General features: G+C 41.1%; 2 protein-coding genes across 4 annotated transcripts in view; one reads left to right on the top strand and one right to left on the bottom strand.

Annotated features, from left to right (window-relative positions):
• serinc5 (serine incorporator 5) overlaps window positions 1-5,066 on the top strand; it is a 63,890-nt gene extending 58,824 nt beyond the window's left edge. For all 3 annotated transcript variants that reach the window (XM_020527104.2, XM_020527103.2, XM_048595146.1), the window contains exon 12: window positions 1,170-5,066. In XM_020527104.2, coding sequence (XP_020382693.1) covers window positions 1,170-1,320 — 151 coding nt within the window. In that variant the 3' untranslated portion in view covers window positions 1,321-5,066. The remainder of the gene's footprint in view (window positions 1-1,169) is intronic.
• A 12,630-nt stretch (window positions 5,067-17,696) lies between these two features.
• The window catches only part of thbs4a (thrombospondin 4a), a 100,384-nt gene continuing 91,246 nt past the window's right edge, over window positions 17,697-26,834 (bottom strand). Inside the window, exons 20-22 of the mRNA XM_020527102.2 lie at window positions 24,354-24,526; window positions 21,228-21,367; window positions 17,697-17,920 (exon numbers count right to left, since the gene is read on the bottom strand). Coding sequence (XP_020382691.2) covers window positions 17,874-17,920; window positions 21,228-21,367; window positions 24,354-24,526 — 360 coding nt within the window. The 3' untranslated portion in view covers window positions 17,697-17,873. The remainder of the gene's footprint in view (window positions 17,921-21,227; window positions 21,368-24,353; window positions 24,527-26,834) is intronic.

Below are 26,834 nucleotides of genomic sequence, written 5' to 3'. Positions count from 1 at the left end.
GTATTTTTGAAAGAATGTGATTTGTAGATAAAAATAGAAATTGGAGTGAAATATTTAGGGTTATGTGATTGATGGATATCAAACGCAGAATCCCACATTTAAAATGGGTGGTCATTCAGCCCAATGCCTGTGCTAACTCTGAGCTCCACCTCCCTGTTCCTTCTGAAGACACCTACAGGTTTTTTCTTCTATTGTCCACCAAAAGTCAGAAAAACAAAGACTTACTGAGGAAGGAAATATATCTAATAACTAAGAAATAAATTGTGATCTTTTTATTTACTTTATTTGCCTTGGGATCTTGGTAGGTGCTCATAGTTTTTTTTTAAATGCTTAGCAAAAGAACCATTTTCCCCATCTTCCCTGTGTTATGCAGGGTCAAAGTCTAAAGAGTTGGTTGAAGACAGTGTGAATGTGTTGGTTATTCTCTAAACTTCCCAAGAGTCTGGAATAGTCCTAGTGGATTGGCAACCTGTGAATGTGACACAATGCTACTATTTAAGAAAGGAGGGAGACAGAAAGCATGAAACTATAGGACAATTAGTCTATCTTCAAAACATTGACAACATATTGTAACAATTTCTCAAGGAGGCAGTAGCAAGACATTTAGAAAATCATAACACAGGCAGAGTCAACATGGTTTTATGAAAGAGAAAATATTATTAGAGTCCTTTTTGAGAATGTAACAGCTGAATAAAGGAGAAACAGTAGGTGTACTACTCTTTGGATTTCCAAAAGACAAGGTGTAATAGAAAAACTTAGCTTGTGCACTAAGACCTCATGATGTTGGAAGTAACATATATTAAAATAGACGGAGGATTTGCTTACTAATAGGAAAGAAAGTCCGGATAAATGGGTCAATTTCAAGTTGGCAAACTAGTCGAGGCCATGGGGATAAAATTGATGTTTGCGATATGTCTTAATTACTTGAAATTTGCTGCTGTTACAAGAAACAGTCTTGAGAAAATGGTTGAATTTTAAATAATGAACACCAATGAAACACAAACATCTGTATTTTTAATTTTTACTATATCTGAAGGAAGGAACTATTCTGAGAATTTATCGTATTGCCTAATAGACCATGTAATTAATAGCTAATTTACTTGTTCTAACTTTCCTCAAAGATGATGCCTATTTTAAAATTCAATTCAGTCATGTTTCTGTGTTCACAGGTATCGTGAAGTTAATTTAGAAAACTTGTTTGAACCTCAGAACGTCTCTACCGTCTGGATTAAAATGGCTTCCTGTTGGCTGTGCATCTTGTTGTTTTTATGGACCCTCATTGCTCCCATGTGTTGTCCAGGCCGTGAATTCTCAGTCTGATTTTGGTTTTACTTTCCCCAGTACTCCAGTTTTCTACATCCCTCTTTCATCTTCTCTAGTCATGTTAAATACCTTTTGACCCATCTTATTTCATTGTACTCTAGCTATCGATTTGTTTTTAGTATACTGTAATAGTCCCTGTCTAGAAACAATCTTTTCTATGTCAATTACATTTCTACAAGTTTCTACAGAGATAGCATTTAAGAGTGGGCTTTGATATCCTCATCAGTAATTCTTAAGTTTGGAAAACATGAAATGATTGATTAGATCTAGCAGTTCAAGTGGCAGGGCCAGTGGGATATGAGGATGAGTGATTTATGAATGTTACATTGAATGGGAGTTCTGAAAATTCATGGGAATGATGCTGGATGTTATTTGCATTGATTCTGCATTGGAAAGATCAGTAATTTACTGTTTATACGTATGATATTGTTAAAATCACAGTACCACATTATCTATAGATAGAAATGTTATGTACATTGACATACAAAGTAACCTAAAGGTTTAAGAAGGGCCTTAATTAAATTGCAGTCTAAGAAGTTATCACTGGATTTGTATCTGTCCCTATTTACACTGGTGTTATTTGTCTATAAGTCTGGGTAAGAGTGGCTCTGATTCTACACCTGGGCAACTTCTAAACTGGAATGGAAACCTGAAAGTTCTTAGTAATAACAAAAATGTAAAATATCAATTCTTTCCATTCAAATATAGTAGATGTGATGTAGTCTGGAGTAAACTGGTGGGGATTTTTGCAAGTAGGGATGTGTAAATTACTCAATATACATATAGGCAAAATGTGAAGTTCTTATTCAAGGATCACTTTAAATCTAATGCAAGTGTCTCCCCGATTTCTGAATTTCATTGTCTACCTCTCTCCACCTACTCACCCACCCACCCCATGTGCTAATGATTTTGTTTATTGCTCACTAAGGAATGAAACCATTTAAGATAATTGCATCAGAACCATGTGGTTATGTTCCATTTGTGCAACAATTGGGACCAAAACATTTTGGCTTGATGTACCACAACCTGCCAACGAGAGTGAACTGAAAAGATGATGTCTGTCGAAAATGTTAAGGTGCTAGGGTCAAATTAGAAAGTTGCACCTCCTATGATATGTTAACATATGAAGAAATGGAAAAGGGTCGATTGAATGAGGTGTTTTGATGCGGGTATTAGTATATATTTATTTAACTTGAAAGGTTTTTTAATATAGTATTTGATGCAGAAATTTCTAGCATAATGCAAAACAAAGTAAGTTAGTGTTACAACAGCCATGTTGGCATAGAAAACTAAACCTGGTAAACAACATGGCTGTAAACCTATTGGAATGAATTGTTTATGCTGCCTTTTTACCAAATGCTAGTCATAGTTTAGGCAAATGTTTTCTTCCATTTTAGCCAAGCAGTAACTGTTTTAGTGTGAAAATCTATTCTGAATCCTTGTGTGGTTGAACGTGTCGATCTCTGACAGGCCAAATAAAGAAGAAGCCCACCTTAAATCCCCTTAGGCATTACAAAGTCAGATTGACATTGAGAATGCTTATACTCTCCGCCTTTTGCCACAGTGAACAACTTTTAAAAAGTTCAAAACATGTGATTGTGCCATTTGTTGTCTGGTTTCAGGAAGTAAACGAAATCACATTTAATCATCTGGAATAATACATGAGGTTAGGATTTTCTACTTCATACAGGAACTGTGCAAAGTCAAGCTGTATTTCCTAGAACCCTTTTTTTGCACAGAAACCTGCACAAGCAATCCACCCAATAGATGGACATGCTGACACTGAGAACTGAAACCGAGCATGTAATTGATGGTTGAGTCTTGTTCTATCCTCAGTCCTGTGGGGGAATGGGGTTTAAAATGTCTTATGATGTTTCTAGGATAAAGCTGAACATCTTTACTTACCTCAGTAATATCATGCCAGCTTTACTGCCTGGTAATAATTGTTCTGTGGAGTTCTTTTCTTCAACTCCCAGTGAGGGTAAGCTTGAAGTGAAGAAGTTAACTGCAGCTGTTGCTAAAGCACATCGACAATCAAATGTCCAATCAATGATCTGCTCACATGCCCTGTTAACACAAAAGCAGAGTTGGTGATTTACATTTTCAGCTTTACATGTGTTAGAAGTCAAAACCTTATGGCAATTTTTTGTTTTTAAAATATAAAAGCATTTTGTTGCTGTACGTGGGCTGTTGGTACATGTACATCACAGCAGCAGAGTGCTTCTGTGTACTGGAGTCTTCCTACAGTGTTCCATACGAAGATAGCAAAAATATCTGACTCATTCATCTTTTAAGGTATGCTGTGTATTTTGAGAGAAATCGATTAATGACACGAATTTGGTTTAGAGGTTGCACCTTTTTGTTTCTCTGAAGTAGGAGAAGGATAAATGAGTTTAGATCAAAACTGCAACTGGAAGGCTTTTTGCTGTAATGGCCCCTTGTAGATGTACACGCAGCTTTTGCAATTTTTGCTATTTGCAGTTGAATTCTGGAAACTCAGATATATGAAAGCATTGCTTTAAAATTATGTGTGCTGAAGTGCAGGCTGCATTAAGACTACTTGGTTAACCCCTCTTCGGGGTTCCAAGATAAATAGTCTTTTATGATTGATACTTTCTCCCTTCATTTGGTACGAATGTTGTTGCTGATGGAGTGTGGTTTGCAGTGGATGCTGAACTAGTTTCCTAAGAGTTTTTATTCCTACACTGGTGCTAAAGATGGGCCTGCCTTTCCAACTGGGCTTCACACTTTCATACGGTGGAATATTTTACACCTCCTTGCCTCGGATATTCTGCAAAGTGCCTCATTTGGCACCCAGTGTCTAAGACTTAAGTGATAGTAGGAACTGCCGATGCTGGAGAATCTGAGATAACAAGGTGTAAAGCTGGATGAACACAGCAGGCCAAGCAGGAAAGCTGACGTTTCGGCTCTGGACCCTTCTTCAGAAAAAGAAGGGCCCCGACCCGAAACGTCAGCCTTCCTGCTCCTCTGATGCTGCTTGGCCTGCTGTGTTCAATCCAGCTTTACACCTGTTATCTAAGATTTAAGTAACTTTTTACCATAGACACTTGTCTGAGGCAATGGTGCCTGATTTTTGTCTCCAACCTTTTGCCTGCGCCAAACAAAGACAAAAATCTTGGACTTTAACATTCAAGATTTGCCAAGGGCAACTGGTACTACTTAAAGCTGTGGAAAAACTTTGTTCAAACATTCAAGGTGGTTTTCTAATAGGGGTATTTCTCATTATTGCAATCTTTTGATATGACTTTGTTGTAGCAGTTTTATTTTGTTATTTGTGCCAGTCATTTTTGTAATATGGATTGCTTATTGTCAGGTATTTAATCCTTAAAATTGGCTATGCTAATTTAAGGTGGAAGCTTTATTTATATAATTCCTGAATCGCTGATACTTGGATATACAGCTTAGCGGCAGGGGAGAAGATTGAGTTTTCTCAACTATGGGTTATATATCTTAAGTAAATTTTGCTAAATGTTCTCATTAAATTCTTTAATTATTTTACAATGTATTCTTGGTTGTACAATGTAAAGTTCTACCTTTTAAAATGTTTTTATAAAGATTGTATGTTAATTTTTCAATTTTTAATGTAATATTGCTTTACTGACTTTATACTCTTACAAGCGCACATTGTTTTTATTAAAATACAACAAATTAGAGATTTTTCTGAAACTTTGTATCCCCTAATCAAATACAATTCCATTGTTACACTAACTTAGAAATGTTTTCCTTCAATTATTTTAATAAAATTGCATGAACTTGCGTGAAAGAGGAAAAAAAAGTCTTGCATTTATAGAGCATCTTTCACAGAATTTATGAAGGCATCAGCACACACCACAGATAGCAATTAAATAAATGGGCAGATTATCTGGTGTAGGTATTCATTGAGGAATACGTTTTGGCTTTACACACAGTCCAGAAGGCCGCCAAGGCCTGTTTGAAGGATCATCTGACTGTCCTCTCAGTGCAGCAGTTGTATCAGACTTAACAGATAATAGTTTAAAACCTCGGAAGGGGAGAATGAGCCTACGTCAATCTGACCCAGAATGAAAGTACTGCCAATGAGGCATACCATTGAGTGCTCTGCTTTAAAAAAATGAAATCATTAAGTTTGTACTTTGCTCTGCTCTGCTCTGCCCTGTGGATTGGTTTCCATGATGACTTGAAGGAATCACCCATCTCTGTCGCTCTTTCTTGTCTCCATTCACTAGATTGATTTGTGAGATGAATACAATGCTCCTAATGGAACAAAGCATTCTCCAGTTTTCAGTGTAGCTCTGTGTGTGGTCAGATCTGCTGGCTTTTGGATGACATTTCAAACCAAAATCTTTCTTCTTCCTGATAAAGATCCTCATCTACTGGGGAGGAGGTGTTGGGGGATGAAAGTAGGGCGTTCTGATACTTTCAGTTTAAAACCATAGGAAGGTGAAGTTTCGTCTACAGTGTCCCAACAAACACTCGCAGGACACACAGTACAGGCTTAGATACAAAGTAAAACTCCCTCGCCATTTTACACATAAAACACTCCAGGACATGTACTACATAGGGTGAGACACAGATTAAAGCATACTAGCCCCTTCCAAATACCCAGGCCACGTTCAACATGGGGTTAGATATTGAGTAAATCAACCTCTACATTGTCCTACATAAAATGCTCCCAGGTCAGGTACAGGACAGCATTAGATATAGAATATATCTCACTCTGCACTGTTGCCATCAAACACTCAAGATAGGTACTACATAGGGTTAGATATAGAATAAAGCTCACTCTTCTAAACACTCCAGGAGAAGTAGAGCATGGGGTCTGATATTTCTTTAAATTTATCCCTTAACCAATATCACCACAATAGACTACCTGATGATATTTCTGGTACAACAATGTCTGCTCTGGAATCAGAGATAATCAGAGAAGGTTGTGTGTTATCAAGGTGGTTAGCTCCTGTTGTATCACAAACTAGTGGTCAGCAATGTGACCCAACAGTGAGGGTTCAATTCCCACACTGGCTGAGCTCATTGTGAAGGTTCTGTCTTCTCAACCTCATCGAGATATAGGGATCCTCTGGTTAAACTCGCCATCGTTCATCTCTCGCTAATGGAATGCTAGACCATTGTCACTTCACCTTTTTCTAAGCTGAAAAGCCACACTTGCCTGAGAAACACTGGTGGATTCTAATTCTTTTTATTTAGAAGGAAATATTTAGTGATTTGCAAGTTAGGGGGATCAGTGGGAAGGTGACAAGAGATGGTTCCTGAATGGGCTCTGTGTGGGGGCATGCTTGATGGAATAGAAGACTGGGTTTTCTTGCTTTGTTATTAGATATTTTGTATGACAATCTGTTGGGAAATGTTATTACACAACTCTGGAGCAGACATGGTTCAGGGGTAGACAGCACTGCTGTGCAATAAGAACTCCCTTGTGTTGATATACGCTTTGTAGACTAGAGCTTTACAGAATTATAATAACGATATCAGCCAATTGCATAATGAAGAGTAATTCAATTAGCTTACATGTTAAAAGGTGTTGGCTAAACTTTTACTGTAAATGGATGTAAATAACCCCTATAGCATTTACCTTCAGCTTACTTCGGTTGAATAAGAGATTCTGCTTCATGTTTTTGTCCTTTTCCTTACGAGATCTATTGGTCTAAATAGAGGTGACAGGTGTCTCATCCATTGACTCAGGAAGCCTGCGTTGACTGAAAACAACAAATGCTGGAGATCACAGCGGGTCAGGCAGCATCCATGGAGAGAAAGCAATGTTTTGAGTCTAGATGACTCTTCAAAGATGAAGTGAAGGGGCCTGCCTTGCCTCCTGTCACCCATCAAGCAGTGAACTGGCCAATAGCGGGCCCTCCCTGGCATTGAGATCCCTGATATTGGGAAGTCCACTTGCCAGAGGCTGGCAGCTCTTCATTGATAGCCAAGGGAGGCAGTGACTACTGCCCATACTATACCTACCCATGGCTGAGAATTGGCACAGATTGAATCATTGTTGAGTGGTGGCAGGACCAACATCAAGGGCAATGGGCTTTGCATTTAGCAACTCCTCACCCCTCCCAATGGCTGGTCCCTTCATCAGGCACTGAGTGCCCACGACCCGAGCAGCATTTGCTTCCTGCACCTAACAGCACGTGGAGAGAGTTGAGGATTAGTAATACAGAGACTTCATAAAATAATGCAGAGGGTGGCATGATGGCTCAGTAGTTAGCACTGCTGCCTTTCAGAGTCAGAGACCCGGGTTCAATTCCAGCCGCGGATGACTGTTTGCTGAGTTTTCACATTCTTCCTGTGTCTGTGTGGGTTTCCACTGGGTGCGCCAGTTTCCTCCTACAGTCCAAAAATGTGCAGGTTAGGTGGATTGCCTGTGCTAAGTTGCCCATAGTGTCCAGGGATGTGCAGGTTAAGTGGATTAGCCATGGGAAATGCAGGGTTACAGAGATTGGGCGGGGGTGGGGGTTGTAAGTCTGAGTCGGATGCTCTTCAGACAGTCTGTGTGGAACAGGCCATTTGGCCCAACAAGTCCATACTGTAGGGATTCTACAGTTCTATGAGAATGGCAAGAGACTGCATAAACCAATGAAGAGAGTGTGGTGAACCTTCATATAACAGTGCAGAGAGAGAGAGAGGCAGGATTTCATAAATCAGCGTGGAGAGAGGAGATGCTTCATAAAACAGTAAGGACAGAGAGGTGAGACTTTATAAATGCATGAAGAAAGAGATACAATTCCATATAATAGCACATCATAAGATAGTTGATAAAATAGTGCTGACCAAGTGGCGACCCTTCATAAAACGGAGAGAGTGCATAAAACAGAATAGAGAGATACATGAAGGTCCAACTTGGACATAGCCATGAGTCTTCATAAGTCAGGTTGGAGAGGGGTTTTAATAAAGCAGTACAGAGACTGGCAAGAGTTCAAACAAAAAGCACAGCGAGGTGAGAATTTATAAAACAGAATGGAGAAAGAGCAAGGAAATGCTTCATAAAACAGCACAGAGAGGAGAAACTGCATAAGACAATGCAGAGGATGAGATAATAAAGTGTGGAGCTGGAGGAACACAGCAGGCCAGGCAGCATCAGAGGAACAGGAAAGCTGATGTTTCGGGTTGGGACCCTTCTTCAGAAATCAGAAATTCAGAAAGGGAGAATGAGGCAAACTGTTGTTGACAAGGGAAGTTAGGGATGCATAAAAGCAAAAAAACCCGGCATACAATGTGGTGAGGATTAGTGGGAAATCAAAGGATTGGGATGAAATATAAAGGTAATCTAGCTGGTAATAAAAGAGAAGATTGCAAGAGTATTTTTAGATATATAAGAGGTAGGAGAAAGGCAAGAGAGTGGACATTTGGGCCACTGGAAAGTGAAGCTGGAGAAATGGAAATGGGGAGCGGAGAAATGGAAATGGGGAGCAAAGAAATGGCAGATGAACTGAATAGGCACTTTGCATCAGTTTTCACAGTGGAAGACACCAGCAGCATATCAGAACTTCAACAGAATCGGGGGGCAGAGGTGAGTGTAGTGGCCACCACTAAGGAGAAGGTGCTGGGGAAGCTGAAAGATCTGAAGGTGCATAAAACACTTGGACCAGATGGACTACACCCCAGTGTTCTGAAGTAGATAGCGGAGGAGATTGTGAAGGTATTGGTGGTGACCTTTCAGGAATCACTGGGGTCAGGACTGGTGCCAGATGACTGGAAAATAGTTAATGTAACAGCCCTGTTTAAGAAGGAAGGAGGCAGAAGACAGGAAGTATTGGCCCTATAGGCCAATTAGCCTGACCTTGGCTGTTGGTAAGATTTTAAGTGCTCATTATTAAGGATAAGATTGTGGAGTACTTGGAAGTCCATGGTAAAATAGGGCTGAGTCAGCATGGTTTCATCAAGGGGCGGTCATGCTTGACAAACGTCAGAATTCTTTGAGGAGATAACAAGCAAGTTAGACAAAGGAGAGCCAGTGGACATAACCTATTCGAGTTTCCAGAAGGCCATTGCCACGTTACCACACAGGAGTCTGCTAAATAGGATAAGAGCCTACAGTGTTAGGGTAAGGTATTGGTATGGAGACGGGATTGGCTGACTGGCAGAAGGCAGACAGGAGGGATAAAAGAGTCTTTTTCAGGAATGGCAGCTGGTGATTAGTGGAGTTCTGCAGGGGTCAGTGTTGGGACCACAATATTCATGTTATATAGTAACAATCTGGACAAAGGATTTGAGGGCATTATTTCTTGGTTTGCTGATGAACAAAGATAGTTGGAGGGAAGGTAGTCTTGATGAAACAGGGAGGCTGCAGAAGGATTTGGAAAGGCTAGAAAAGTAGACAAAGAAGTGGCAGATGGAATACAGTGTGGGAAAGTATGAGGTTATGCACTTCGGTAAGAAGAATAGAGGTGTAGACTATTTTCTAAATGTGGAAGGGCTTCTGAAATCTGAAGCACAAAGGGATTTGGGAGTCCCAGTTCAGGACTCACTTAAGGTTAACATGCAGGTTCAGTTGGCAGTTCAGAAAGCAAATGCAACTTTAGCATTCATTTCAAGAGGGCTAGAACACAAGAGCAGAGATGTACTACTGACACTGTAGACAGTTCTAGTCAGACTGCATTTGGAATGTAGGGACCAGGTTTGTGCCCATTATCTAAGGAAGGATGTGTTGGCCTTGGTGAGGGTCCAGTGGAGGTTTGCAAGAATGATCTCAGGAATGAAGGGTTTGTCATAGGAGGAGCGGTTGAGGACTCAGGGTCTGTACTCAATTGAGTTTAGAAGGATGAGGGGGTATCTCATTAAAATTTACAGATTACTGAAAGGCTGATCTGTGGATCTAATTGATGGCTGTGGAGGCCAATTCATTGAGTGTATTTAAGACAGAGATAGTTAGGGTCTTAAACGGAAGTTGCTGGAACTGTTCTGAGGAAGGGTCACCAGACCCGTAACATTAACTCTTATTTTTCTGCACAGATGCTGCCAGATCTGCTCAGCATTTCCAGCAACTTCCGTTTTTGTTCCTGATTTACAGCATCCGCAGTTCTTCTGGTTTTTACATAGATAGGTTCCATATTTGTAAAGGGATCAAAGGTTATGGGAAGAAGGTAGGAGAGTGGCATTGAGAACCATATCAACAATGATCAAATGGTAGAGTCAGACACGATGAGCCGAATGGCCTAATTTTGCCCCTATATCTTATGGTCTTTTAAAGAAACATTAATTTTACCCTATCCATGCCTTCATCATTCTTCCAAACTGGATACATACAATAGTCCAACTTTAGCCAAACAAGTATCTTAGAACAATTCAGCATCATTTCCTTAGAAAGTTCAATGTTTTTCTGTATTTTCTTATCTGTGCTGGCACCTCCAAAGACTGAGTCTTCCATCTTGATCTCTGACATTCTGTACAATGATTGTTTACAAATTACTTTTCCAATATTCTTTCCTTACATACACTCTTATTACATTAAGGGTAGGCAGTGGTCTAGTGGTCATATCGCTTGACTGTTAATCCAGAGACCCAGGTAATGTTCCAGGGACTCAGGTTCAAATCCTGTCATGGAAGATGGTGGAATTTGAATTCAATAAAAAAAAATTGGAATTAGGAGCCTAACATTGACCATGAATTGATTGTCAGGGAAATGCCCACATGGTTTACTAATGGCCTATAATGGGACTCCATTAGCAATATGTTTAGCTCCTAACTGCCCTCTGGGCAATTAAGAATGGGGAATTAATGCCAGCCTAGCTAGTGATGCCCTCATTCTATGAACAAATTTAAAAATAAACCATGAGGCTTAGTCACCATCTGTTTATTCTTGCAACTTTTTTCGGTTTGACACATTCCCTAATTGGTTCTCATTAACAAATGAGAATGTTTTCTGTGCTAAATCATTTATATAATTGAAAACTAAAAGAGGACCTCTGGGTTACACTATCACCACGGTGCCAAAAAGAAAGCAGAAGTCCTGCCCTTCGCCACCACTCTGGACAAATGCATACCTTTTGATGTTAGATGCTTCAGTTGTTACAACTGAACTGAACTCTTATCTAATAAAACCTTCTCAAGGGCGATTAGGAATAGGTAATAGTTGTTGGCCTAGACAGCAACAAACACATCCTACTGATAATTTTTTCTTAAAACCTATATATGCAACAGCCAATGAATTTCTTTAATCGTTGTTTACATTAATACCATGTTCAGGTTAATAAAAGTGTAAAGTACACCTATATAGATGAGAACAAACTTAGATTTTGTAATAAAGCTGTAAGGTATTTGAACAGAGTTGTCTCCAACCTATTTATGAAAAATGGGTTTGGTATCAGAGGTGAGGCTTCCAGAAGAGGAGGGAAAATGATCCCTGGAGAACACTCCCAAAGATATACAGTGCCATTTCTTTTGGTTTCTACATAGCCTCCTACCTTGAAATGTGGGGGCAAAAAATTCTGTTGCTAGTTTGCCATTGTGATGCCCTCTGTCATTGTGGTCCTGCAACTCACAGCTCAGAGCAGATTCCTGTCCTGTCTAACTACCTTCCCTCCACCTCCCAACCGCCCAACACCCCCACAACCGCCCGTCCAAACTAACTCTGGTTTTGCTGGCTATTGCAGCATTTGTCATCAAGTTTGATAAGATCTGTTTTAAAATGAGATTGCCTGTAAAAATTATTGTATTAGCTTCCTGTCTGGGAAATTCCCCAAAATTTGAGAGGGATTTGTCACAGTGCCATTTGAGGAGAACTACTTAGTGACCTAATAAGTATTAAATAAAATCTGGAGGCAATCCCTTAGCATTAATACGGTCTAGTTCCAGTAAGCACAGACATCGGATTCTATTTCCTTTTATAATGTTCAGGCATATTATAGAAAATATATAATTCCCAGAATCTGCTGTCCATTCAGTTGCCTCTGAATGGTGCTCGGTGATTTTATGATAAGCCCTGAATTTACGAGAAACTGTTTTATGTGAGGTGTTTGTTTCACTAGCTAAAAGTTTAGAAATAAAATATATATCACCAGCGTCGTGCATAGATAACAGCAGTGTCTCTGGATTGGTAATCCCAACTCAGGCTAAATGTTCCTGGGACATGGGTTTAAATTTTATCATGGTAAATGCTGAAACTTTAATTCAATAAAATTGGCAGTTCAAATAAAATCTAGTCTAGTCTTATGGGGACTGTGTAACCACTGTCAATTGTTGTAAAAACCTTATGTTGCTTATCTCCTCTAGGGAAAGAAATCTGCCGTCTTTACTTGGTCTGGCCTACATACCCCACAACAATGTGGTTAACTGTTAACTGCCCTCCAAAATGGCCCAGAGAACCAATCAGTTTGAGGGCAATTAAAGATGGGCAACAAATGCTGGCAATACCAACAATGCCTGTTTGTATTTGACATGACCACTTTGCAAAATGGTTTTTGTTACTGAACTAATCTATGCAGACAGAGTTCAAATATTAGTGTTACAGTATTAAAATGTATGGGAATAAAAACCCGATACCAGTTGAGGTATCTGTGAAGCTGTGGGATGGTCACAGAAACATAAGGGCATAAGGTATACGAACAGACATAGGCCATTCAGCCCCTCAAGCCTGACCTGCCATTCAACAAGATCGTGGCTGATCTGCCATAGGCCTCACCTCCTCTTTCATGTCAGCTCCTTGTAGCCATCAACTCCCTGATATTTCAAAAATTTATCTACATCCCTTTACATACTTTCAGTGATCCAGCCTCCATAAATCTGAATTGGAAATTTCCTGACATTCACTACACTCTGCAAGTAGAAATTTTTTCACATCTCAGTTTTAATTGAGTGTCCACTTATTCTGTAACTATGTCCCCTAGTTTGAGACTCCCCTACTAGAGGAAACGTCTTCTCAAACAACCTTGTCAAGCCCCCTCAGAATCTTGTACGTTTCATTAAATCAGCCCTCATTCCATTAAACTCTGATGAACAAAAGGCCTAAACTCTTTAGCTTCTTGATAAGTCAACTCATTCATCCCAGGAATCAGCCTAGTGAGTCTCTTTTGAATTGCCTTCAATGTCACTGCATACTTTCTTAAATGTGGGAACCAAAACTGTACACAGGATTCCAGGTGCAGCTTCACCAACACCCAGTACAGTTGTACAAAGACTTCCCTGTTCTTGAACTCCTAGACAGGGTAGAATGCGAGAGGGTGGTTCCACTAAGTCAGAGAATCTCAAACTGGGGAACATAGTTACAGTAATTTTTTTCTCTTAGAGGGTAGTTGATGTCTGGAATTCTCTGCTTCAGAGACAGTTATAGAGGCTAGACCACCGGAAGTATTTAAAGAGGTAGTGGATTTTGAAATGTCAAGAAGTTGAGGGCTATGAGGTTCAAAACATGAAAAAGGAGTTGAGGCATGGGAGTGATCAGTCACGACTTTATAGAATGGTGGGGCAAACTTGAGGAGAGTCCTGTTTCTGTTTCTTATGTTCTTGAAAGTTACAGGCATAATAGGTTTTGAGCAAGTGATTGAATGGGACAAGCATACAGAATGGTCTTTGATAGGGTGGATAACGGGACAGATTGGATGATAGCAGAGTTTATCTTTCAGGGGCAAAGAGAATGATGATGGGACGAGAGAAGAAACAAACGTGTCTGGAGCAAGTGAGCTGCTGTTTGAAAATAAAAATAAGAGCGTAAATAAAAGGGGAAAACTGAAACATGCAAATAAGAAATAAAACAGGGAAAACAAAGATGACATCTTTCCTTGCAAACACCTCTTCTCTTCTAACTCAATCATTTTAGTCAAACACAATTTGCTTTGAAGAAGTCCAAGTTGATTTCATTTATTCACCCATACTTTACTCATTGACCATTTCCTTTCTGTTATTGTTAACAAAGCAGCCTGTCTGAATGGTGTCCCATCAACAGCTTCAACCTTCAGTGATAAAACTGGTTGTACCTACCGCTTTAATTTGGGTTTAAGAACATAACAGAAAATGAGGATAGGCACTAGGCCATAAGGAACCTTCAGCCTGCTCTCCTATTCAATAAAATAATTGATAGATTGTCACAATGAGTCCACTTTTCCACCTTCTCTCCACATGTCTTCATTCCAATTAACATACAAACAAATGCCATAGAGGGAGAAATAGACCATCCCTTGTGGGAGAGTCTAGGACCGGGGGTATAATCTGAGAATTAGGAGGACCCTATTAGAGATACATCAGAGTGGACAGTCTGTGGAATTCTTTACTGAAAAGGGTCATTAGATATCTTCAAGGCTGGGATGGATAGATTTTAAATCAGTAAGGGATCAAGAGTGAAGTGAAAAGGCAGAAAAGTGGAATTGAGGACCTCATTGAATGGGAGAGCAGACTCGATGGGCTGAATGTCCTTCTCCTTCTTCTACGCCTTATGGTCTTACTTGGCCTCTTGAACCTGCTCCACCATTCAATAAGATTATGGCTGATCTATTTATGCTTTAAATTCCATATTCCCATTTCTCAATTGCCTTTAATTTACTACCTAACAAGAACCTACCTCTGCATTAAAAAAAATTAATTTCCCTAACTCCACTACCTTATGAGGCAGACAGTTCCAAAGCTACACAACCCTCTAGAAAATTATTTCTTCTCATCTCTGATTGATCCCCATTTCTGAAAAAATGCCCCCTAAGTTGGACTCACCCATAACAGGAAACATCCTTTCTACTTTCACCGTGTCAAGACTGTTCAGGATCTTATAACTTCAAGCAAGATACCCCTCTCCTAACTTCCAGTGGAAACAAGCCCAGTCTGTCGAAACTGTGCTCATTAGACAACACACTCATTCCAGATATTGATCTAGTGAAATCCCTCCAAACCACTTTTAACGTATTTACATCCTTCCTTAAATTAGGAGACCAAAATTGCACACGGTATTCAGGATACAATCTCACCAATACTCTGTGTAACTGAAGTATAACATCTTTACTTCTATGCTGTCTTTCTCTCAACTGAAAAGGCAAACTGTAGCTTTTTGGTGATGGAGGGCCTCTTGATAGCCCACTCATTTTCCCTCATTACATAGTGATCCCACCATCTGGCTAACTACAAGTCAGTTATACCAAAATCATGGTCTGTCGATGACTTTCTGAAGAAGGGTCATTGGATCCGAAACGTTAACTCTGATTCCTTGCCACAGATGCTGCAGGCCTGCTGAGATTTTCCAGAAATTTCTGTTTTCTTGTTTCTCTTTCCCACAGGGGGTTGGGGGAGTGTTGTTGAAGTACCAGGGGACTGATCAGCCACCAGAGGAGCCAATGAGTGACACACCCATGCCCACACCCCTACAAAGGCCCACTGAAGCCTAATCAGGCATTAGAGAGGCCACCTGCAGGCCTTCACCTAGAATTCAAACTCTCTGGATGGAAGTCCCAGCCGGCTGGAGCTGACAACCAATCAAAAGCCAGCATCTCTTGCACTCAGCAGTGCCAATGAGGAAGTAGGGCAGCTAATGCAATAACAGCCACAGAGTCATGAAGAACCCAAGGGTGTGATCTAGGGGAAGGTGAGGTTGTGGATCACAGGGAGAAGGGCAGGAGGTTGGCAGTGAGGGCAAGGGTAGCTATCAGCATACACCCCTCTTCCCTTGGGGCCTTTTGTTGCCGGAGGTGAGAAATGCAGGTTGACATGTTGGCCACGCTGCATGGTAACAAACCCATTTGCAGCTGGGCCAATCCCAGCAGTGGTGGATTGGGGCCACACAAGGTCCTCAATTGACAGTGAGATGGGAAGGCCAGCTATGGACTTTCCCAACCTGAAATTAATTCTGGTAAAGGTTATGGGGTGCAAGGGGCAGGGAAGGTGATATCTGGGTCTGCTGCCACCCCATCTGATTAAGTGTTCTGCCTATTGTCCAAACTTACCACCTCCTGGAACAAAAGATAGTGATGCGCAGTCTATAGTTGGGACCTCTATTTGACTTCACTGATCCAAAACTCAAAATCCAGTCCATAATGGAAGCAATATCCAGTTAAATTTGTTCATTTTAGTTTTTTCTAAGGCTGACTATCACAATAATAACACAAAACCACACTAAAATCTTTCACTGGCCATTTCACTTGAAGTGTTCTACTTTGGTTTGTTTAAACACAATAAATCTACCCAACACCTGCAGCTATTGTGCTATTCCAGGGTGCAGTGTTGAAATTTATGTTTATAAATTGCTAAATGTTTGCTGGTTGAATGATCTCCTTCTGTCGTGAAACAATTCAATGATTCACATGGGGACTTGTGAATAAATGACATACAAAATCTAACAGAATGTTATGCCTGCTGTTAGTACTACTGATACAGTCACTGCAATTTTATTCCACCACAGGGCAATGCATTGCTTTAACATTTCACAAATAATTCATCTTGTGGTGTTGACGTGACTGGCAAGGTGAGTGCTTATATCAATTCCTGTTTGCTGAGGTGGTAGGCCTTTCTCCTGACACTCAATGGCCTATTAGAGAACAATTAAGAGTTTTACATATAGTAACAGAATTGCTGTCACATTTTGGCAGGACATTGTAAGAATGGCAGATTTCCAATCTTGAAGGACGTTACTGAACCAGTGTACTTTTACATTAATTTGACAGTGCTGTGGTCACTTACAGTGATACCAGTTTCTGAGAGTAGCATATGGCCTGGTCCTACATAGAGACCAGACCTCACCACTGCCCCTCTGGTAGGTCCTTCAGTTCAGATGGAGGCTTGTGGGGGATAAAGTGGGTGTCTGATCATGGCACGAAATTGAAAGTACAGCCGCAGCAAGGTAGAGCACATCTGTTACTCTCAGATCCACATTAGAAGGAAAAAGAATCCATGACATCAGCCAATCCAATCCAACACAGGCCTAACAATTGGCCTATTTGCTTCAGCTTTCCCAGGAACTGAGCCACCAGGGTAATACTTTAAAACTTCAAATGTGGATGAGCCTTTGCATAATAATCTTACACATAGCTGCTATTTTTAGGGGCTGGGAGTTTGAAGCTATTTCTTTCTTCTCTCTATCTTGAAAACTCTGAGCCCAAGTTTTGAAGTGTGTCCATAACACCTGCAAGTTAGTTCTGTACAATTTTCTTCAGGTTTACAGTAGTGCTTCCTTTTTGCTTTTTTACCAGTGACCAGTGTCATTTCCAAAAGTGCACTTACTATAGGGAAGGGCAGTAATTCCGACCTCATCAGAACAAATTAAAAACAGAAAGTAGACATTTTGTACATATCGTGAACCATATTATGGAGGAAAACCTCCTTTGCAGCAACATAACAATAAATAAGAATGCCCATAATAACTGATTTAATTAATATTTTGAAAGATATCACGTTTTTGTTATTGTGTTAAACTAAAGACAAACAATCAGAGCAATGTGATTAAACATGGCTTCTTAAAATGTTTTATTGGAATTTCTAGTATAAATGCCAGAGACAGCTCTGTGACATAAGTCTCGTTTACATGTTAAACCCACTTCATTTTTTCACAGCTGTTTTAGCACCCCCGCAAGATATTCAGGACTATCTCCATTTGGTTTCTCTGTCAGACTCTTTCTGAGAACTGGCTACAACTGCTGTGCCTGAAACTCCTGGAAATCCTCAGGAACTGTATCTGAAAAGAAAGTTACTGATTGTTAGACAAAGGTTCACAAAAGCAGATTTACACCAGACACTTCGGATCTCTTCAGAATCAGTGATTAGGCATTTAATGTTCTAGTGGCTTTGGCATTGATAGAGGTGCCAAAAACTTGGCATATGCAGTGAACTGACTATTCTGACATCTGTGTATGCCGAGTTTACCACAAGTGGGCAATGAATATGAACGACAAATAGATATAAATAGTCACATTAATTCTTTAAATTAAATGTTCTATTATACTAATCTGAAAGGGCAACCTTTATATTTGTGAGACAAACAACGTTATTGGTTATCTTGTAAGCAAAATCTGCTGCCAGCATCCTGATCTGAGTGCATTACAGACACACTGACACCCTCTTTGACTCAAGATAATGTTGACTTTGGCTCCAAAATGGAGAGACTTTAGAGGCAATTAGAACTGCTATTTGGCAGAAGGTATTTTATTCTGGATGGCTTGTTCTTTTGCATAGTGTTTGGAACCAGGAATTTGATTCTTTTTATTACTTACCTTTGGGAGACGGGTTTCGCTCAGCAGACTACCATTAACACCATTCCTAGGTGCACTTCAGAAGGTGATGCTGAGCCACCTTCTATCATGAATTCAATCCCCATTCTCACAATGAAACTTGGTTTGCTTCTAAAGAAGAGAGATGTCCAGGAAGAGCAGTACAAAATAGCAGACCGACTTCAAACTGAATTCATGTGTATCCTCTTAAATCCAAATACACCAAGCTCAGTCAATTAAACCATTTTCTGAAAGCCATGGCCAACATTCAGTGCTCAACTAATCCTATCAAAAAGCAGGTTAATGAAACATGAATCAATCTTATTCCTTTTGAAGGGATAGGGGAAGGGTGCAGTCTTGTGCAGTGGTAGTGTCCACACCTCTGAGCCTGGAGGCATGGGGGTTTAAATCCCACCTGTTTCAGAGATGTGCCTCATATTTTAATGGGAGCTAAAACAATTTATCCACAAGAACGCAGCATTACTTTAAAGAGATCAAGACACACACTCCCAAGAAAATGTGTAGGTCCCTTTCGTCAACAGCAGAATAGATCTTCTGCCCAATGATGATTTGTCGCCCTGATCTTAAAATCATAGAGTCATACAACACAGAAACAGGCCCTTCTACCCAACTTGTCAATACCGACCAGGTTTCCTAAACTGAGCTAGTTCAATCTTCCTGCACTTGGTCCTTATTCCTCTAAACCTTTCCTATCCATGTAGCTGTCCAAATGTCTTTTCAATGTTTTAATTGTACATGCCTTTACCACTTCTTCTGGCAGTTCATTCCATATAAGCACAACCCTGATTTTGTTCGAATTCATAGAGTCATTGGGCAGGTGACCCCAATATTGGCTGTGGGTGCCCACTTCAGAGGCAGTAAGGAACTGGGTGCACCAAACTAAAAACTTCAATATGTTTTAATGTAGCTGGATCTCAATCTACGCAATATCCAGTTATCACAGCAAAATAGCCTTTTAGGTTTCGGCTGGCTCCACTTGCACCAAGGTTAGGGTGAGTCCTGTAGGAAGGTAATGTTGGGAGCAGGCACCTGGGCAGACAACATCATGCTACCAATTTTATCTGCCCAGGTGGAACGCATGATGAACCAGAAAAACACGTGACATGCACAGAAACCTCTCTGTTATATAGTGTGGAAGAAGTTAGCATTCATGACTCAGCCGTATCTAAGACGTCTTAGCTTTGAGAAGTTCAACAAAGACTTTTATTTCTAGTTTTGGTCAAGGATTACATGGAATTCTCAAGCTGCCTTCCACCTTTTCAGATGTTGCAGTAACACAGCAGGTCAGGCAGATGCTGTTCCTCCAACTCCACACTCTATTGACTCTGACTCCAGCATTGGCAGTTCTTGCTATCTCTGATCTTTTCAGATGTTGCTTGGCCTGCTGTGTATTTTCAGATTCAGAATGCACATATTGTTAATTGACAGAAGCAACACAGTGTGGAGCTGGAGGAACACAGCAAGTCAGGCAACATCAGAGGAGCAGGAAAGTTGACGTTTCAGATCAGGACCCTTCTTCGGAAATGGAGAGGGGGAACGGAGCTGGGAAATAAATAGAGAGAGAAGGGGTGGGGCTGGGGAAGGTCGGTGGGATGGTGATAGGTGAGTGCAGGTAGGGAGTGGTGGGGATTGGCCAGTGGGGTGGGAGGGGTGGATAGGTGGGAGAAAAGACGCACAGGTTGTGTCAGGTCCAGGAGGCGGGAGGGAGGATGGATGGTGCTGGGGATAGGTAAGTGGGGTGGTGATAGGTTGGATGCAGGTAGGGGGTAGTGGGGATCGGTTGGTAGGAAGGGTAGGGTGGATAGGAAGAAGACAGACAAGTTGTGTCAGGTCAAGGAGGCGGGGATGAGAGGGAGGCTTGGATATGAGATGAGGCCAGGCTGTAGGCTCCCGAGACGGAATATGAGGTGTTGTTCCTCCAGTTTGCAGGTGGCGTCATTGTGGCACTGAGGAGGCCCAGGTGGACATGTCACCCAGGGAATGGGAGGGGGAGTTAAAATTGCTGACCAGAAGGTGTTGTCAATTATCGTGTACAGATGCCCCACAAAACAGTCCCCGAGCAAGCGCCACAATGTTGTTCGTTCAGTGCCACAATGATTCATTCCGGAAACTGGAGGAGCAGCACCTCATATTCCACCTTGGGAGCCTACAACCCAATGGCCTGAACATAGAATTCCCCAGTTTCAGAGTCTTCCCACCCGCGGCCTCATCCCATGTCCAATCCTCCCTCTCATCCCGCCTCCTTGACCTGACACAACCTGTCCAACTTCTTCCCCACCTATCCCCCCTGCTACCCTTCCCACCAACCAATCCCCACTACCCCCTACCTGCATCCAACCTATCACCACCCCACCTACCTTTCCCCAGCCCCACCCATCCTCCCTCCCACCTCCTAGACCTGACACAATCTGTCCATCTTCTCTCCCACCTATCTGCCCCTCCCACCTCACTGACCAATCCCCACCACTCCCTACCTGCATTCACCTATCTTCATCCCACCTACCTTCCACAGCCCCACCCCTCCTCTCTCTATTTATTTCCCAGCTCCCTTCCCCCTTCCCAGTCCTGATGAAGGGTCCCGACCCAAAATGTCAACTTTCCTACTCCTCTGATGTTGCCTGGCTAGCTGTGTTCCTCCAGTTCCACACTGTGTTGTTTCTGACTCCAGCATCTGCAGTTCTTGCTGTGTCCTCTTGTTAATGGACAGTGATGCTATCTCTTCCATACAAACAGTGACAGACAACAGTTCCTTACCATTGCAGCGGTATCTGAGGTTGGACCAGATGATGTTTTCCTGGGAAAAACAGAAGACTCCCAGTCTTCCGCCTCGCATGGTGGTATCTATTGTAACTCCTGAATCAGCCACCAGATCAGAACCTTCATAAAACCTTGCTCTGTGAAAAGCACAACAGCTATCATGAATGACAACGACAGTTTAACATTTACTTTGCATTGTTCTGTCAACATAGAAAATTATCCAAATAAGTCATTCACAGAGAGGCGTAAAGGAGGGGTCGCCCAAAGCTGAGGTGAAGAGGTGGGGCTTATCAAGAAGATCCAACAGGAAGGGGGATTGACATTTTACCTATGAAAAGGCTGATCAGATCTATATAATGGTCTGTACTCTGGCAGTATCAGCAGAAGTTCTTATGAAGCTGCATGATTTTTAAAAATACATTCACATGGGCATCACCTGCAAGGGCTCATCTCTAACACTCTCTTTGAGAAGTTGCAGGTGAGCTGACTTCATTGGTACCCCCATAATGCTGTTAGGGAGGCAGTTCCAGGACTTTGACCCAGTGACCCTGGAGAAACGGTGATATATCTCTAAGTCAGGATGGTGAGTTGCTTGGAGGAGAACATGCAGGTGGTGGTGTTCCCATGTATCTGTTGCCTTGACCTTTTATATGGTAGAGTATGTGAGTTTAGAAGATGCTGTCAAAGGAGCCTTTGAGTTTTTGTAGAATATCTTGTAGATGATACACACTGTGCATTAGTGGTAGATAGAGTGTTAGGTGTTAGATTGCAAGCCAATCAAAACAGGCTGATTTGTCCTGGAAGGTGTCAAACATTTTGAGTGACATTTGTCTAGAGCTTCTTGACACCACGCTTGATCAAGTGCTGCCCTAATGGGAAGGGCAGTCGCACTCACTTCCCCTCTCGAGATCAGCTCGGTGTCCATGTTTGGACCAAGGCTATAAAGAGGTCAGGAGTGAAGTGCTCTTGGCAGAACGCAAACTGAGTGGGCTATTGTGCGAGTGCCACTTAATAGTACCGTCAACAACACCTTTTATCACCTTATGGGTAGATTGATAGCGCGGTAAATATCCAGGTTGGATTTGTCCTGCTGTCTCTGTCTTGCTCAACTGAGTTGAGATCTGATGAAGGCTCTCTGGATTCAACACGTTAACTCTGTTTTCTCTCGACAGATGCTATCAGACCTGGTGTGTTTCTCCAGCGCATTCTGTTCTGTTTCAGATTTCAGATTTCCAGCAGCTATAGTTGTTTGTGTTTAATTGCTATTATGAATGACTCAACGTCAATTAAACAGCCACAGTCTCAGGTTAAAACCATTCTGCCATAAGGACAGACCAAGAACTTGAACTTGTATGCTCTCATTTTCTTTTAGTCCTAGACTATTTATCTTTAACTTTGTATGCTTGACATTCCTCAGTCAACACTGAAAAAAAAGCTTTGTAACTAGCTTCTTACTGATACAATAGACATTGGGCAACTACATTTTTATCAGAGACCTATATGTTCTTGTACTTGAAAAGAATTTTAAAACATTCATTGTTGCCAACTCCTCCTCATCTGTTGTGACAATTATAGTCCTGACTGTTCTGAAGAAGAATCATTGTAGACTAGTAAATATTAACTCTTTCTCTCTCCGCAGATGGTGACTGACCTGCTGAGTTTCTCCAGCATTGTCCATATTTGTTTCAGATTTCCAACATCTGCAGTATCTTGCCTTTATTATTTATGTAACAATTACAGTGAATAGGTGTAATTCTAAGCCAGCTTCTATTTGAACATTAACTGTTTCCTCAATTTGCTTGTTTCAAATATGTTTGGAATATTAACAGTCCTTCTTAATTGTGTACACAAATGATCAAAACATTGATGAAATTTGATTCAGATGTATAAAATAATATTCATAGAAAGGAGAAATATTTGGTACAAGGTGTGGCTGCTCTTATGGAAGTAATGGAACATAGGAACAGAAAGAAACCATTCAGCCCCCCAAGCTAGTTGAATAGTTTGGGATTGACATCAGGAAATTCTTCACAGAATACCAGTCAATTTGTGAAATGAATTCGCAGCTACAGAACTGGGGGCAAATATCCTCTATTATCTTATGTAATAATGAATTGTCTTCCTAATGCATTTCTATATTGTGAATTGATTTGATTTTGGTAACTAAATAGTTTCACTTTGGGTGTGGGTGTGAAAGTGGTTAATAGGTATAGTTTTATCAAAATGCATCACACAATAAAAAGAAAAGAATTCAATGTCAAATCAGATGCACAAAAACAGAGGGTGAATGAAAATTCTAAAAAACATTAAACAGATGACAGAACGTGACTCCACACTTGCAAAAATAGGTTTTCAATGCCAATGAGGTTATTTGGGAACAATTAACACTAGTCATAGTGTTAAAAATGTACTTAAAACAGAATGCACAATGCTTAAGTTTCTGTAGTGAACTTAGTTTATATCTACCATTCAAATACATGCTGTATCATTGGCTGTATGAAGCATACAACAGGGACTGAAGGCTCTGTTTCCATGCTGTATGACTCTAGGCATCGGATACAAAGATGCCAAAACTTGTGCGGTGAGTTTGGAATAATGATACATCAGCCTGATGCCTAAAGTTACTAACTTTGTACACAAATCACAGCAAGCACCTGTAGTGTCTTTCTAACTGTGACTATTAGTAGTTTACTGGCTATGTTGGATGGGTAATCCAGAGGTCCCCAGCTTGGGGTGGCACGGTGGCTCAGTAGTTAGCACTGCTACCTCACATTGCCATGCACCCAGGTTCAGTTCCACCCTTGGATGACTGTCTGTGTGGAACGTGAGTTTTCTCAGATGCCCTGGCTTCTTCCCACAGTCCAAAGATGTGCAGGTTAGGTGGATTGGCCATGCTGAATTGCCCATTGGGCTCAGGGATGTGCAGGCTATGTGGGTTAGCCATGGGAAATGCAGAGTTACAGGGATTGGGTGAGGGGTGTGGGTCTGGGTGGGATGCTCTTGGAAGGGTTGGTGTGGGCTCGATGGGCTGAATGGCCTGCTTCCACACTGTGGGGATTCTATGATTCTATGAAAAGAACCCGCTGGGCATGATTCATGTATAGCAATAGATTTCCACCCTACCTGATATATCCAACCTGTGGTCTATGCTGCAAAAACCAACGGTAAGAAATCTTATCTTCCCAACCCACATCTCTGGGGTCTTTCCATAGTAGTCGGACCTGGTCTGTGGTGTCTCCTGTGTGCCAGAGTGCATTTCGTAGATGCTCACCAGGTCCAGTGTTTGACTTGACTGCCTAAAAGACCAATTTTGACAGGAAATTAGGACGTTTACAAGTTGTATCAATCTCAATAAGCAATTAAAAAGGTGAAATGTCAACTTTGGAAAAACAAATTTATTTCTTTAACAAACACAGAAATTGCTGGAAAAGCTCAGCAAATCTGGCAGCATCTGAGGAGAGAGATCTGAGTTATGTAATGGTATGTTGGCCTTCGTTGCGAGAGGTTTTGAGTACAGGAGCAGGGATGTGTTATTGCAGTTATACAGAGCCTTGGTGAGGCCACACCTAGAACATTACGTGCAGTTTTGGTCTCCTTTTCTGCTCTTGCTCTCGAGGGATTGCAGCAAAGGTTTACCAGACTGATTCCAGGGATGGCAGGACTGATGTATGAGGAGAGATTGACTAGCTTAGGGTTGCTTTTGCTGGAGTTCAGATGAATGAGGGGGGATCTCATAGAGACTTATAAAATTCTAACAGGACTAGACAGGGTTGATACAGGGAGGATGTTCCTTATGGTGGGTGTGTTCAGAACCAGGGGTCACAGTCTGAGGATTCAGAGTAGACCATTTAGGATGGAGATGAGGAGGCATTTCTTAACCCCAAGAGTGGTGAGCCCATGGAATTCATTACCACAGGAAGTAGTTGATGCCAAAACATTGAATGTATTCAAGAGGTGGCTAGATATAGCACTTGGGGTGAATGGGATCAAAGATTATGGGGAGAAAGCAGGATTAGGCTTTTGAGTTGGACAATTAGCCATGATCGTGATGAATGACAGAGCAGGCTTGAAGGGCTGAACGGCCTCCTCCTGCTCCTATCTTCTATGTTTCTACGTCCAGTGACCCTTCCTCAGAACTGTCCTTGGGTCACTGGGCCTGAAACGTTAACGCTGATTTCTCTCCACTAATGCTGCCAGACCTGCTGAGCTTTTCCAGCAATATTCGTTTTATTTCTGATTTTTAGCATCTGCAGTTCTTTCGATTTTTATTTAAATACATTCCTTCTCTGGCCCTCCTCCAATGTCAGTATATCTTTCCATAGAAAAGAGAACCAAAACTGCTCACAGTATTCCAGGTGGCTCTAACTAGTGCCTTGTATAGTTTTAGTTAGACTTCCCTATTTTTATACTATATTCCCTTATTTCAAAGGCCAACATTCTCTAATACCTGCTGAACTTGGATGCTGGCTTTTTGTGATTAATGCACCAGGATCTGCAAATTCCATGGTGCTGTAGCATTCTGCATTTAATTTAGATAATAGTCAGCTCCTCTATTCTTCTCGCCAAAGTGCATAATCTCACAATTTCCCACGTTATATTCCATCTGCCAAGTTTTTGCACATTTTCCTAACCTGTCTATATCAAGTCTGTCATACACAAACTTAGCAATAGTATATTCACTTCCATCATCCTAGTGATTAATATATATATATTTAGTAAATATTTGTGGCTCTAGCACTGATCCCTGTGACACTTCACTAGTTACAGATTACGCTCCTGAAAATATCCCCTTTATCCCAAGTCCCTGACTTCTATTAATTAGCCAATCTTCTATCCATGCTAACATATTGCCCCCAACACCATGGATTCTCATCTTATTATGTATGGTACTTTATCAAGTGTCTTTTGGAAATCCAAATATTTTACATTTACTGGTTCCCCTTTATCTAAACTGTTTGTTACTTCCTTGAAGAACTCTAATTAATTTGTCAGGCAAGACTATCCTTTTCATGAAGCCATGCTGACTCTGCCTGATTTTATTCCATATTTCTCTATGCTGTGCTATTACATCTTTTATAATAGACTCTAAGATTTTCCAAATGACAAATGTTTGGCTAACTGGCCTAAGTCACCTTTTCTTTCATCTCTCTCCCTTTTTAATTAAGGGTGTTACAGTGTCCATTTTTCAATCCTCTGGGACTTTTCCAGAATCTGAGGACTCTCAGAAGATGTCTATTAGTTCATCCATTATCTCTGCGGCTACATCCTTCAAAATCCGAGGATCCATCCTATCATGTCCAGGGGACTTACTGGTCTTTAGCCCGATTAGTTTCCCCAGTACGTTTTATCTGGCAATAAATTATTGTGTTTATTTCCCTATCCTCAAACTCCTCCCACCAACGCCCCCTCACCACCACCGCCCTTTAGACCCTTCGAATATTTAGTAATTCTGGAATGCTATTAATGTCCTCTAGCGTGAAGACAAAATGCTAAATATTTATTCAACTCCTCAACCATTTCCTGGTTCCTGATTATAATTTCCTCAGCCTCATTCTTTGGCTTCTCTTTTTTTTCTTCTTATAAATTTCAAGGAGCTCTTAATGT

This window comes from Rhincodon typus, chromosome 3 (assembly GCF_021869965.1).
Source record: "Rhincodon typus isolate 14 chromosome 3, sRhiTyp1.1, whole genome shotgun sequence".
NCBI lineage: Eukaryota > Metazoa > Chordata > Chondrichthyes > Orectolobiformes > Rhincodontidae > Rhincodon > Rhincodon typus.
This window is presented reverse-complemented; position numbering and strand designations above follow the sequence as displayed.